Genomic DNA, 15,293 nt, shown 5'->3' on the forward strand with positions numbered 1-15,293 from the left:
ATTTTAGTATCACTGATATATAATTATCGTTATTATTAATATTTCAATAAATGTTTTTAAAATATTTTTTTCATAAATCAACTTTTTAAATTATATATATATATATATATATATATATATATATATATATATATATAGTTTTTATTGATTTATATTTCAGTACATTAAAAACTAAATTAGAATGAAGATGAATATATGAAAATGAAATGTTTTGAAAAAGTTTTTTTTTTTCTAGTAGTAGCTCAGGGTGAGAGCCTAGAGAGTCCATTCACTCCTTCAGATACACACAAAACTTTATTGATTTTCTTTTCCTCCTGCACACCACTGCATACATGCAGTGTATATATATATATATATATATATATATATATATATATATATATATATAACTAAAAGGAGAGCGCAGAAAAATCCCAGGATACAGGGATTGCTACACAAATCCTTTGCAAGATTTAAAAAGATAAAACTTTGTAGGGGTTAAGCTGGGACTTCTCACTCTTGTGTGGTTGCTGGATTCCCACTATTGAAGATTAGGGGCAGAATGCACAAGAATGTAGCGGGACACCTGCTCAAATGATAGAAGGACCTGTAGCAAGGCTGCTGAAGCTCTGAGTTAATGGTGGGAAGAGTGGAGGTGGAGGAAGAATAAGGCACACACAGCTGTCACTGTGTCCTCTTTCGTCTCCAGGGCTGGCTGGACTTTTCATGTGCTGATGGCATCTTGATCTCGTTATGGGTGTCATAGTCCTCACTGTGTATATGTGTTTGTAAGAGGGAGAGGGGGATGGAGAAATGTGTGAGGGTGATGAATGTCAGAGAGTTTGCTGTAGGAGTTAACTGCTGGTATTAGCAGAAAAGTTTGTTTGTGAAAGAGAAAGAGTGATTGACAGAACAATAGTGTTTGACTCTACTCTGCAAGCTTGTGAATATGTGCATGACAATTAAAGTGTAGCATAGGAACAGTGAGAGATATCTGTCTAAATTCAAAGAGCAATACAAGAATATGAAATGGAGAAAAATAAATACAGAAACCCAGCAACAAAAAGCCTACATACCTAAGCACTATAAAAGGAACAGAAACAAAAGAAAATTCTGCATCCTACATTGACTTACTTGTTCTTTTTGGGTGTTTTTTTTTTTTTTGAAAGGGTGCGAACTTAATGACTGAAAATAGCTGCATCTGATCTAAATCACACACACACACACACACACTCAGATATATATAAAGTACAGACCAAAAGTTTGGACACACCTTCTCATTCAAAAAGTTTTCTTTATTTTCATGACTATGAAAATTGTAGATTCACACTGATTCACACTCGCTCCACCCATGTGGCTCTTCAGTGTGCACCACATGACAGTTTGGAAAACACTATAAAATGGTACCATGTAGAGAAGATGGGAAACAGATGAAACACACAAAAAATATCTAAAACTATTAGAGAAAGATCATGACTAAAGTATGTGTGTGAGAGAGATATACTGAACATTATTATGTGATTTAGCTTAAAGCGCTATAAAGGGTTTTTATTCTGAATAATGGCAATGATGCACAGCTTGACATGACAGCCATCAGTGACAACAAAACCTTGGCTAATGTTCTGATATTCTTGGAGGATGTGAAGACTTTTCAGCATCTCTTTTTCTCTGGGATCAAAACACTTTTGAATTTAGACTTCTTCAAGATCTATTTCAAAAGCAGGGACAACAAAGTACACTTAATTTTCTGAAGGAAAACTGAATGATGTTTGCCCATGCACACCTCACTGCTATAATGGTTAGGCGCTCTGGGAGGCTGCCAGGGTGTAGCCTTCAGTTGCTAAGATGTTTTATGTGGTTACTAGGCAGCTTATTTGATTAGGCCAGCAGTTTTACATCAGTCTGTGAAGTTCAGCTGCAGCATATATGCACTTCTCTTATCCTAATCTAACAACATGCTGCAGTACTATATTTGACATTTAAAACAGAAAAACATTACAGAAAGCATTTAGGACAACCGTAGAGATGGTTTAGGTTTGACCCTCATATTTGCCCTCAAGAGAACCTGAAAGTTCACTGGTTTGGGGAGCATTAATAACAAATTAAAATTCTCTTTATACAGTCTGAATCAGACTTGCTTGGCTTTACAACAAAAAAGGAAAGGTAAAAAGAAAAACGACCTTTGCCTGATTTAAAATAAAAAGATTTAAGGTTTGTAAAGTAAAAAAAAAAAAAAAAAAAAAAAAATCTTTTGACTGAGGTATCTCGAAAACTGATTAATTCAGAGCTGCCAGTGCATATTTGAGTCATGGTCTTCTCTCATTATTCATATTCATAAAACAGTGTTACGCAGCATATTTTAAGGCAAGACACGGTGTGCAGAATTATGCAGTTTTGATTGAGTGCATATGGAAAAAAAAATCCATCTGTAGACTTTGAATCACGAGTCTCACTCATATGTGAAAACAAAGAGACAGTCATTATCAAAAGCCTTGATTACTAATTCATATATATATAGGAGCATGTTATTACAAAAGGTCAACATGTGTTTAATTAACTGTATCTTTTTTTCCTGATGGCAGAAATGTTCAATAGCTTTTTCTGTAACCAAGACTTCAAGGAATGCGTCTATAAACTGCCTTTGAAAAATAAACCCACTGTCAGAACAATTCACTGCAGCGAAAGCAAGACTCCCCTATATTTATACACACTTTGATGTACATATATCCAAGCGTTATTCCTGGTTAAAGTTGCTCCCTTGTCATCTACACTTGTACAAAGCAGCAGGAAGAGGCAGCAGGGAAGTTGACCCTCGCTATTTATCGCGATATCTGCTCCCAAGCTGACAAGTGGTGGCACTTTGAGGAGCACTGACATGGAAACAAATAAATGTTTTTTATTTGAGAGCACCTATCATGAGCTCCGCTGCTAACAGCGGGACAGGTTGACTTAAGCAGAGTAATGGACCTGCCAGCCTTTTCCCCTGTGTTCCTGATGGAAACCTCTCAACCCTTAGCTACAAACTCCATTTCCCGAAGAAGCCGCTTTCATTTAGACCCCGACACTGACATAAGAGGCAGACAGAAAGAAATAGGAGCACGTTTTGCCTCGAATGCTAATGGCTTCAGTTCATACAGCTTCTCAAAGTGAGCTTCTTTTTGTTGCCAGAAGACAGTGATGTGATTTATTGGCCAGGCCTGAGGTACGGTTATGAAGCAGAGTAACAGTGACACAGATAATCGGATTTGTTAGTGTGGTCCATTAAATACAGAGCCACCTTCTTCTGCCACAGGCCTCTGTGTATAGGTGCACTAACAATTTATGTTGCTTCAAAATAATTGCTCTGCAGACAGTGTGCACTGGAGACTTCTTTCTTGCTCCGATAATTTGATTGCAGATGCACAGTGTGTTCAAACAATCCTCCCACACTCAATATAAATATGTATGGTCTCTAGGCATTGAATAGAGAAATCATTGATTTAATATTCTGCCAGAGGCCATACCACCCTGACAGAAGGGCTTTCCTCGTATTCCCTATGTGATCTGCTGAGCATGTAAACTTTTCATTAATTTTGCCTGCATTTGCTATTTATCAGTGCATGGTAGGACGTCTTATTTCCATGTCTGTTGTGTTCTGTTGAATTTCAGACTAGCAAATTCAAACCAACTGCATGATGACGAATGTGATATTAAAATGAGAGCTGAACCAAAACAGAAGAAATATATTAGTGGTGTTTCATTCCTAAATGAATCAATGAATCAGTGAATCAGTAAATGAATCAGTTCAACAAATGATTCAATGACCCATTCATAAAGCTGGTTAACTTAGGGTGCTTCTCAAATGCAAGGACGCATCCTTTTAAGGCTGTATATCTAGGCTGTCATGTCATAAAGGATGTCTCAATATGAAGGATCCTTAGCTGCCAGTCTTAATTTTGCATCCTTCATTCGGCCTGTATTGAATGATGCATCAGGTGTATCATCTGCATCCTTCACTCGTCCACAATCTTTTGATTTGAATCTTTTCAGACTCCAATTCCCAAAATGTAATTAGCTGAAAAAAAGAAACAACACTGGGGTTGTTTGATTATATGAGGTTATGAGAGACAACACTAGGATTCAGCATTCAATTTAAGAAGCACCCTTAGTTTGTTTCCTAAATTAAGCGTTTTGTATTAATCAGTTGAAGAAATGATTCACATTGTTTCGCCACCTGCTGGTTTAATGATGTAACCTGCAGAAGCCAAAAGTTATGGACCACTAATACACTCGTGTCTGGGATGCCCTTCGGCCAAGGACTACAACTGAAAACAGGAAACCTAAATTACTTTAAAGAAAGATAGCATGAGCACATTTTCAAGCAAAATATTTTATAAGACATCTGTTTGTTGGGATTCAAAAATAAAACAGTATATTAACAGTTAAAAGAGAAGAGAATATTTGAACTTGTCTTTAAGCACTTGATTTATGCATAACAATTCATTTATATATAAGTGCTGTTTAAGTGTACAAAGAATTGTCTGGGCCAGATATTGGTGTCTAAGCAGATATTGCAACTTAATGGCTGAAATCTTACAACTGCACGGCTCTGATTGTCACATAATCCTTTTTCAGCGTTCACACCAATTCAAGCAAATGTCTTGTCTTAAAGAACAAGAGACATCCATATGAAGGAACTGCATCGTTAAACCTGGCACACTGGTACAAGTATCCGAAAAAGAAAAATACATTAAGCCATGTTCAATCTTGGAAAGATATTGCTGACAGATATGGCTACAGTATTGGTTCAACTTTAATTGTGAAATGGAGCAACATTCTGCGTGTAGCCTACTCGTCTCCTGTATTCTTTGCTTCTATCAGCTCCTTTAATAGTATGTCACGCTTTTACTAGATGTCGAACAGTGAGAAGCTCCTCTTTGAACAGCAGATAAAAGCAGGCCAAAAATGATTTGTTGTTACACCCGTAGACACGGAAAAACATCCAAACGCGCTGCCAATTCTCGTAAAAGCCGATGTTTATGTCATGGAGGCTGTGTAAAAATGACCAGCGCAACAACATCCACAGTCCCAACGTGATTGATATACTTAAATCGGCATTGACAGACATTTATGATGAATCTGGAAAGGTTTATTGTAAAGTTATAGACCGGATAGTTTAAAATGAAGTCCATTTCATGTATTTTACATTACTGTTTTCGTTTTTTAGACGGCATATACATTTGTTTGCAAGTCGGAAGGTTTTGATGTCCTTCTTCATCTGTTGTGAGAGCAGTGCTGGCATTCTTCTGACAACTGTGTTGACATTTACAGCAACGCCAACGTTGTTAACTATCAGCAGGCAACATTACAGCTAGATGCTCTTTGTAAAAAATCAGCTAATGGGAGGTTGAGAGGGCTTTTTCCCCCCTCACCCTTTGTTTTATAAAATCTGGAGAACTTGAAAAAGGAAAGAAATAAACTTTTCATGCAGATAATAACCAGCCTATGACATTAGCTGCATTAAAATACACTCCTGACAGACACTAGCTAATGTCATGATTTAATTTAGAGAGTTCTCGTGTAAATTCCTCCGAGACGTGGAGAACAGAGACCCAAATACCAAAATATCAGCTGAGATAAAAGGAAAACACAGACCCAATTCCAGAAGCATCCCTCTGAGGGTTAAGTGTGCAGCCTCTCAATTTGGATCTCAAAGACTTGTCCCGCCGGGAACGATATTACTCCCGCGCATGATTTCCGCTAATGAACTTGTATTGTTTCAGACGCCACCTTGGATAAAGTTGTGCGCCTTTGGAAAACCATTCTCCTCTCTTTGTTGTTTTGACATGGTCGTCCTTTAATTTGTTTACGTTCTAGTTATCACAATGAAAGATAAATTAACAGGACTTTAGGGAAATTTCAATAAGTTAGGAAACATTCTCTGGAAATGCACGTGTCAAAAACGTACTCAAGTGGCACGTCAAACATTTGCCGAGATTGATGGGGCGGAGCTAAGCTTATTTGTCACATGTGATGAGGAAGGTGTTAATTGTCAGATCACTGTCAGTTAAATGAATGAAATCATTTAGCACAAAGAGGTTGCATGGTAATGTCACATTAACATGGAGTAAAGCCTCACCGCACTGATCATTAATTAGTCTGGCCTGTCTCACAGAGGAGGGAGCAGCACCATCCAGCATTAGGATCCTGTCTGTATAGTTTAGCACTAATGAGCCTTTTATGTGCACGACCGAAGAAATGGACTATATCTCACATCCAGTCCTATTGTGTCTGCAATAACCTTTGAATTACATGGTGCTCAGATGCCGCAACAACACTGCAGTGCAATGTAGTAAAATCACAGTCGGATTTGAAAACATTTATTATATGCAGCTTGAGTCGCAACTTTGTACTTGCAGACTTACAGTATAGTTCAGCAGTAACCTTTATTTGGAGACTTGGATCATGCGCCTGTCAGCGAGAATGACCATCAAAATATGCATGTCCCCTTTGAGTCAACTGTGGTTAGAATTCAGCGCCATCAACTGGTAAAACCTGGAACAACAGGATGTGATGCTTTAATATGTAAATAGAAAACCCAGTGATGTAATGCATATATATAAAAAAATTATGAAGTGCTTTTTAGCTCACAGATAAGAATACAATAAAAAATGAAACTAAATTCTTAGACACTTGAAGACTATTCTGACAATGGATGAACCTCCTCACGTACAAGTATTCTTCAGTGGTCTTCAAGGATATGTTTCCCATTACATAAAATACAAGACAAGCAGGGAACATTGGAGAGAATTAATACAATTTATACTATTAATTAGACTATTCTAATTAATAGAGTCTTAAATAAGACATTTGCATGATCAATCATCATGCCAACACACCCAGAAGAGGAATTAGTTGGCACACACATCTTAAGAGAAAATGGTTTATGAAATAAATTGTGTTAGGGTAACTGAATATTGATTAAGTTCTTTAAAAAATGGTCAACTGATACAGATAGAGTGTTTGACTAATGAATTTATTCACATATAAACTGTTCTGTGATTTTCATACTAAAGTATTCACATCTCTCTGCTGCATCGATCACATTACCTGAGGATTGCACCCCCAAACTCATCCAATCCAGTTAACTATAACCTAATTATTAGGCTACTCAGATGAACAGTCATTTGGGTAGGTTGGATATCTCGTGTCCTACACTGCTATCACTGTAAGGGGAAAAAGTAAGGAGAATGGGGAAATAAAGCAAAGCAAAAAGAAAAAAAGAAAAGAAAAAAAAAGAAACCTTAATGCTATAGCACACATACATAAGCAATTGGAGTGCATACCATCTATCATTCTAATACTGTAAACAACATATTATACAATATTGATAATACTACCAACAACAATACAATTTGCTCACCAGCTCTCAAAGAGACGAGGGGGGTCATTTATCTGCCTGTTTTCCCAGAAGTCTTCTGCACTATATACATGTTCATTCAAACTGTTGGTGGAAAAAGTTCCAAAATAGACATTTTTCGTCCCTATTTTGAATTCACATGCTTTTACATATGCGAGTCAGTCTTTGGAGGAATACAGTAGACGCACTAACATGGACAGGAACAGAGATGTATAAAAATATCTAAAACCTTACAAAATGTATTCTCACTCATCGTCAGAGCCTGTCAATGTTCAGTATGTGGAAATGCATCGGTTACCAGCGCGCGACTGATATGTTTAAATGTCAGCTCTTTGAGATATTCACTCATAAAAAGGGACCACCAACAACCAGGCTTTAGTGTGATAAAATAATAGTAATAAATAAATAAAAAAAACACAAGCATATGTATTTTTTATATATAACTGGAATATCCTCTTCTTTGAAAAAAGAAAATATAGACATCTCAATTGAAGCATTTCTCATAATCCGATGTTCTCACATCCTCAGCGGTTTCACAACCATCTCTGTTTTCCTTCGTTCCTGATGATGAACCCTCATGTCAGTTGCCATGGAAACAAGACCAGATGAATGGCTTGTCTTTTCATGGTGAGATGTGAGTTTGTCAGAAGTGCAGAAGAGTCAGGACAATCCCCCCCCCCCCCTACACCCCGCCACCACCACCCCCTTACCTAGAAGGCATATGGGTGAGCTACGCTTTTGTCTGAAAAATACAGAAATAACTACAAGCCCACTATGCAGTGTTCTTAGTAGCATTGTCGTTTAACCTTTCCATGTAATTTCGGAGCTCTTTGGAGTCCCCAAGTTCTATGTCTGGGCATACCCATTTGATGTCGTTCTGACCAATGAGAAGCGGGCTAATGGATGGGCAGCCATTGCTGGGCTTGCTATGACTGAAAGTGGTGAACTTGACCCGTTTCCTTTTGGTAGTGGGTGAGTTTATGGACTCGCTCTTGTGATCTCTCCCAGCACACCCTGAGTCAGAGGCAGACCTATGGACCTGGCCTTGAATGCTCTTCTGAGAGGAAAGGCCATTGAGGAGCTGACTACCCTCCTCCAGTCCCAGCCCGGAGTCCATGGTGCCACCCAGCTCCTCTTGGTCCAGACACAAACCTGCCTGACTTTCTAAAAGCTCAGTTTCATGGCCTAACCAAACCCAGTCGTGGGCATGAGCCATGGTCTCCTGGCCCTCCACTGGGAGCTGCTTGTTGCGATACTTGAGGGCGTAGGAGACGCAATTGATTAGGAATACCAGGATGGCCAAGCAGAAGACACCTAGCAGGGCGTACATGCCTATTTCCAGGTCTGTAAGCCCATGGCGAGTCTGCAGCAGATCATCCTCCATGTTACGTCCAGGTGGAAGGTCTGCTCGAGCTGGGAATTCAGAGAAATCCATTGGAATATCACCAGCTGAGAGCCTGTCACCATTTGTTTTCCCTGTAATGGAGGTTTTGATGGTGGTAGCGCCTCGGTTCATGATTCCTGCCTCCATGTCTGAGATCGAACCGCCGTAGTATGGAGCATTGGGTCTGTATCTCCTGTCGCTCGAGCTGTTTCCTGTTTCTTCATCACGGCTAAATTTCACGTGGACATTTGCACTGCCTCCGGCCAGAACTGTGCGCCGCTTGGTTTTCTGGCATGATTCAGGGCCATACATTTCCAAACGCACCAACATGCCTTGACCTTCACCCTTAGCCACCACCACTGGCCATCTCCAGTTGGTGCTTTTCTTCACTGTCACCACCTGGTCATCCAACGAGGTGGCCGTAAGGACAAAATGCGCAGGGTTATAGAGGTCAAGAGGGGTCATGGAGCCATCGCTGAACTGAAGCCAAGCACTGACAAGGGACTCCTGAAAGGAAAACACAACATGAACAGATGCTCTCAGATAATGCAAATTTTCTTTCATCAAGTATATGCAGGATTCTTAGCCCCATAGCAGGACCGTCCAAAAGCTTTAAAAGTCCCCAAAACCACATTTCAAAGAGAGCAGACGCACTGATCAGCGGGAGATTCAACCAATCTGCCCATTTTATGTCTATCAACGGTGACAAGAGAGAAAACCCCTGCCGATGTAAAGGATTGGTGAAATCAGACTAATCAGAAAGGGTTTTAAATGTGAGATGACTCAGAATAAGTGGGCATCCCTGAGCAGCGTGATCCACTATCAAACCGCAGCTACTCATCAACATGCAGTCCATGTCAAATGACTTTGTCCATAATGACCGTGATTACAGTGATTGCACCTGCACATGGATAAAACAGCCCTACATTTCTGAGAAACGGACATGGAAGTATGCAAAACTGTGACCTGAGAACCAAAATACAATTCGCAATTTAACTGCATGAGGCTGAAATTTTCAATGAGATCTCGCAGTGGACGGGCTATCCTGTTCACTACACATAAAAAAATAAAAAATGGATTGGCCATAGAAAAAAATATGATTGATTATATTAATTAAACATTAACTTAATATGAACGAAATTTATAATAATAATAATAATAATAATAATAAACAAATAATGTTGAAAAATATGTATTATTTTAATTTATAACAAAAAACTACAGAAAATAATAATACAATATATAATATATAATTTAAAACAACAACAACAACAACATGAACAACAACTGTATTAAAAATTATAACTATAACATACATATTTTTATTGATTGTGAAGAGTTTAATTAGACTACCAGATTAGCACTGCGTATTGTCTCCTGTGTGGTAGCCGTGGCCACAATGGCCCTGTTGCTTCCTGGGCTGAGTTGAAGGTTCAAGGAAAGGCCAGAAACCAGCTGCACGCCCAGCTCTGTAATACTGACTCTGTCATCCAGAACCCGGATCATCCTCTCACCCAGAACAGAGTCTGACAACGGGGACATCACCTGGATAAGAATGCAGACAGATATGCTTCTGTTACATAACACTGTAAAACAACTGAAAATTCTCTCCCACTTCCTCATACAAACTTAGTGACATGAAAAAAAAAATGAGTAGGCTACATGCAATGTCAAAAATCGAAATGACAGCTGTCCGCCCTCGGGCATATCTGACACACAGGCAAGGAAATGACTTCGATATGAACTGTGATGAGTAGACTTCCTATCTGGATCAATTAATAGCAAAGCAGCCACCTCCATATTTCCAAATTCATTATGTTATAATGAAGTGTCAGAAGCCGTTTACTTCCTGTCTGTAAGTGGAACTTCTACTTTCACCAGTGTGCATGGCCCACACTTGCTTCTAACCATCCTTTGCACACTGTCTTGAAGTCCACAGGCAACACTTTTTCCACTTTAAAATGAAGCCATGTTAAGGTAAAGAAACAATTCCTATTCTATTTTTATATTCTGCTCTCATTTCGGGCGCATTTTAAATTGCCATTTGAATTGAGAGATTTATTAATTCGAAATAAAATAAGAATAAGCAAGGGGAGCCTCGGGCTTTACCCAATATTGCATAAGATGCTGCCCCAGGGCTCCACTTTTTATAAATAGATCTATAAAACATAGGTTTGTGCTAGCTACAGTACTTCACATTTTTCTTCCAAATAGTCTACTTTGTTTTGGAAACCACACATATTTTCCCTCTTCTAATTCCAAGTAATTAGTCATTCAATTTAGTTTCAATGAACTGCAAAACAGGTGGGCCTCTTTGGAAATGTAATAGCGAGTTCGGTTCTGATAGCAAAGTGGACGATTGGTAATTTTGCCATGGTTAAGTGCTGGGTTTTTGATTCCAGGAATCTCGATCTATAAAGCAGAACTGCTTTTCAGACTCGTATTCCATCCCACCATTACTGAGCTTTTTATCTGATTTAAATTTTCAGCAAATTGATCAAATCGAAGTGCTCTCCACCTGTTGCTCTGGCGTATATTATTGCTGTCAAATAGCACTCTAATGGCACTTTCAACTTGAGTAGGTGTATTTATGTGTGGACGTGTAGTTGACATGTAAGAAATAATGTGTGATTTTCACAGACTGACCCTTAATTAGTAGGTCTTCGTAAAGGAAATTATTGTTTGTCATAAGAGCTGTGAGATGTGCAGACAGACAGAACATGCTGAGATAGAGCAGAGTGAGAGATGGTGTGCTGTCTAGTTCTCGTCTGACAACGTACACGTGTCACATCACAACTCGGACTGATACACCTCTCATCCGCACAGTGAAATAGACAAATGACAGCCAGGATTTTCCAAAGAAAACAAGGACATCCTCGCATTTTATTCATGCAGTATAAACACAAGGGAACTGCAGCTTAGTCAGCTGTAACTGTCAGTTTTGTTCCTGACAAAATGGGCAGCTCTGGTTGTGGTGTGTTGAGGAAATTGCATAATATTCTAGAACAATGAATCATGGAAAAAGTTTTTATAATGCTGGAAATCCATAGATTTAGTAGATTATTGTATTAATGCAGCCGTGGTCTTAATTTTCTGTGGAGATATTCACACAAATTTTTTTAATAGTACATCACGTCATTTTTAGACATAATCAAACATGCATTCTTCCAGTTTCTCACCTGAACCTTGGTGATGCCAGTGTTCAGACCGATGAGGACCTGTTCTCCTGACAGCTTGGCCACGCGTTCATCCGCCACTCTTAAAGAGTCTCTCACCAACTCTGTCACGTCCACCTGCCAGTCACTGCCCAAGAGGAAATCTGGCTGGCCCTGCCATTCCTCTGGCTCAGCCTCAAAGTGTGTGAGCACACGGACGGTGGAGCTCTGGTACTGTGGACCACAGCTCCGATCCTTCTTGGCTCCTTCAACCCCAGCATCCTCTCCAGACCTGCAGTAAAAAGAGCAACCAATACCAAGTGTTACATTCCATCCGATTGTGTCTGGACTAGTCTATTCTATTCTAGAATAATAATCAAACATTTTAAAAAAAGTTTATATATACAATATATTATTCAAAATAAAATTTGAACAAAGTAGGTGTGAAAAATAATATTTCTAGGTAAAATCTAATTTATTTTCAATTTTTTATTTTCAAAGATTCAAATACATTTTTAGAATTTTTTAAATCATATGTATATATGCATACTCAAATTTTTTTTTAAATTAGATGGACGACAACAAAGAAAAGTTAAAAAAAAAAAAATATTCTATTATATTTTCTATAAAAAATAAATCCATTAAAATATTTTTTTTAATTTGAAATTATAATTGGGTGAATATTCTGGTTGACACTCAAAGCAAGCAGAAAAGACAAAAAAACTGCGAAACATTTGTTGGCTGAAAAAAAAAATTCTATTCTATTCTAAATGTCTAAGTATTTATTTTTTTTATGGAGGAATTATTAATATATATATATATATATATATATATATATATATATATATATATATATATATATATATATATATATATATATACATTATACACAAAATTATATATACACAAAATATATATACACCAAAATTAAATGGTAGCAAAGCACTGACTTTTCTATTATTTTTAATGAGTCGACGTCATCCAAAATAACTAACAACAGCAGTGGCAGGTTAACATGGTGGCTTTGAGCAGAGGGGAGGTCACGCTTCGCTAGACTTTTCCTCAACAACGCTTGACCGACGGTAGGAACAGCATGACATTTACAGAACGCAGGTGTATAAACAGGGCCGGCGGCACTCAGCTGAGGAATGTCAGGTCACAGGAGGTCTCAGGTTTAATGAGACTTACAACTCAAACGCATGTTTCCCCACTTTCAAAATACTACCTGAGAAAGACACGGCCTCAGACCAAGGGCACATACAGTATGATACAGCAAGTGTGCAAATTTAAGACTCATCAAGTACCACATTTTTATGAATATAACTCACCAGCCGACCAATATCTTAAAGGAACAGCTCACTCATAAATAACAATTCAGTCAAAATGTACTCTCATATATTTCATCTAGGATTTCCAGGTATCAGTAAGAATCAAAAAGGGAGTTTTTACAGTGAAAGCATAGAAGAATCGTGCAAAGAAACACGCTTTTCTTATTGTGAAGAACATTATTATATTCAATACAACTTTTCCACTACAAAAAAAAAAGTTTCCATGGATGATCGTCTGGAGTTTATTTCCTGCAGAACTCTATGTGGCAACACATATTTTGGAATATTTATCATCATAAGTCATGAAATGATTATATTAGGAACAAAACAATGACATAACAGATAACAGAGACTCAAACAAGATGCTATGAGCAACAAAAAGACTTGTTTGACACTAGAATCATGACAGCATAAGGAGACCATTCTGAGAATCAGTCTTTCCTCATTTAAGTAGACAGGAACTGGGGGGTATTCCAGAAAGCTTGGTTAACTTACCATTTGATAAACTATAACCTCTGGGTTGATTTACCCCAAACAGGCATACCATGAGTATGTCGGTTCCAAAACACCTGAGAAGAGTTAGCTTAATCAACCTCTGACTGGTTACCCAGAGTTAATGCGCGTGCACGGTGCATGTATAAAGACATTTTCAATGGATCGCCGATTTCACGAGTCACCATGGAAACTCAAAGCGAAAAAAAGAGAGCCGCGTATTTCACAGAGGCGGAGTTGGAAGTTTTAATGCATGCTTATGAGGAGTTTAAGCCAATAATATTAAAAAGAAGCAATACAGCTGCATCGGCTAAAGCAAGAGAGTTGGCTTGGCAAAAAATAACGGACAGAGTAAATGCGTGAGTGTATTAAATTACAAATTTGGTATTGGCTCCCGTTTTATTGAAATGCAAAATAATGAAGTATGACTTATACATACTTTTGAATATGTTAAATCACTATGAACGCATTTACTTTTCCTGCCATTTTATTTCTTTAGCTTGAAATAATAATGTATATTTCTTATTTAATAAGGTGTAATCCTTCTGGAGCCACAAGAACTTTAAGCCAAGTCAAAATGAAACACAAAAACATTCTGCAAAAAGGTAATATTTGATTACACAATTACTGAACTATTATTATAACAGGATTTAGTATATTCATTCTGTCATGCAGCTAACAGAAAAAAGACTGAAGCCCATCTAACTGGCGGGGGGCCACCACCACCTCCCCTCACCCCATCTGAGGAGCTGGCTCTGTCCCTTAATAAAGGGCGACCAGTGGTTGCTGGCATTCCAGGGGGCAGTTCATCACACATACTATGCACCACAAGTGATGGTGAAAAAAGGGTGAAATGTAAGTTTACCTCTGATTTGTTTTAATTTTTTATCCTGATAAATTACTATCTCTGTCACTTAAAGGCTTTTTGAACAAGATTAATTTATGTAGGCTTATTTTATTTAACTGCATATGGATTGTATTATTGGACTCTCCAGAAAGAACACAGTCTGTCACAGTTGTAAGTGATTTGTTGTCAGGTACTTTTAGGGTTTTTTTTTTTTTTTTTTTTGCCAAATAATGTATACTTGAATATTTGTCTTGTAGGATGAAGATGATGATGACGATGAAGAGACCACATCTGCTGTGACAGAAGTGGACAATGCTGGTAGATCCACTGAGGTATGATGCATACCATTATGATGTATGGCCCCTTTTTGCATTAGAGTAACAAACTGTCATTGTCCTTTCATAGTACATACCTAGGGATTTGCCCACAGATGAGGGTCCTTCAGCCTCAGCACACAATCTAAGCAGGGTAAGAATTTGTGTCCATGTGTCCATATTTTAATTTTATTGTCTGACCAAACAATCTCATTTATTACATTTTTCCACCTTAGTTGCCAGCAAAGGAGCTGTATAAGGTCCATCTTCAAAAACAAATAAGAAAAAGTGACATGGAGATGGACCTTATACAGCTTCAAATGGAAGAGAAAAGGCTCCTCATTAAAAAAGCAGCACTTGAAATAGAATTACTTGAGAATCGCCTTAAGGTGAGA

At 38.1% G+C, this 15,293-nt stretch overlaps 2 protein-coding genes across 3 annotated transcripts in view; one reads left to right on the top strand and one right to left on the bottom strand.

The window, feature by feature from the left end:
* Nucleotides 1-6,329: 6,329 nt before the first annotated feature.
* The window catches only part of LOC127942062 (transmembrane protein 132C), a 107,101-nt gene continuing 98,137 nt past the window's right edge, over nucleotides 6,330-15,293 (bottom strand). The window contains exons 7-9 of one of the 2 annotated variants that reach the window (XM_052537604.1): nucleotides 11,942-12,209; nucleotides 10,116-10,307; nucleotides 6,330-9,269 (exon numbers count right to left, since the gene is read on the bottom strand). In XM_052537604.1, the coding sequence (XP_052393564.1) occupies nucleotides 8,151-9,269; nucleotides 10,116-10,307; nucleotides 11,942-12,209 (1,579 nt within the window). In that variant the 3' untranslated portion in view covers nucleotides 6,330-8,150. The remainder of the gene's footprint in view (nucleotides 9,270-10,115; nucleotides 10,308-11,941; nucleotides 12,210-15,293) is intronic. The other variant, XM_052537603.1, reaches the window with a different exon arrangement.
* LOC127942070 (60S ribosomal protein L17) overlaps nucleotides 9,733-15,293 on the top strand; it is a 184,241-nt gene continuing 178,680 nt past the window's right edge. The window contains exon 1 of the mRNA XM_052537623.1: nucleotides 9,733-9,736. The gene's annotated coding sequence lies outside the window, so the exon portion shown is untranslated. The remainder of the gene's footprint in view (nucleotides 9,737-15,293) is intronic.

The sequence above is a fragment of the Carassius gibelio genome, chromosome A21 (assembly GCF_023724105.1).
Source record: "Carassius gibelio isolate Cgi1373 ecotype wild population from Czech Republic chromosome A21, carGib1.2-hapl.c, whole genome shotgun sequence".
NCBI classification, from domain to species: domain Eukaryota; kingdom Metazoa; phylum Chordata; class Actinopteri; order Cypriniformes; family Cyprinidae; genus Carassius; species Carassius gibelio.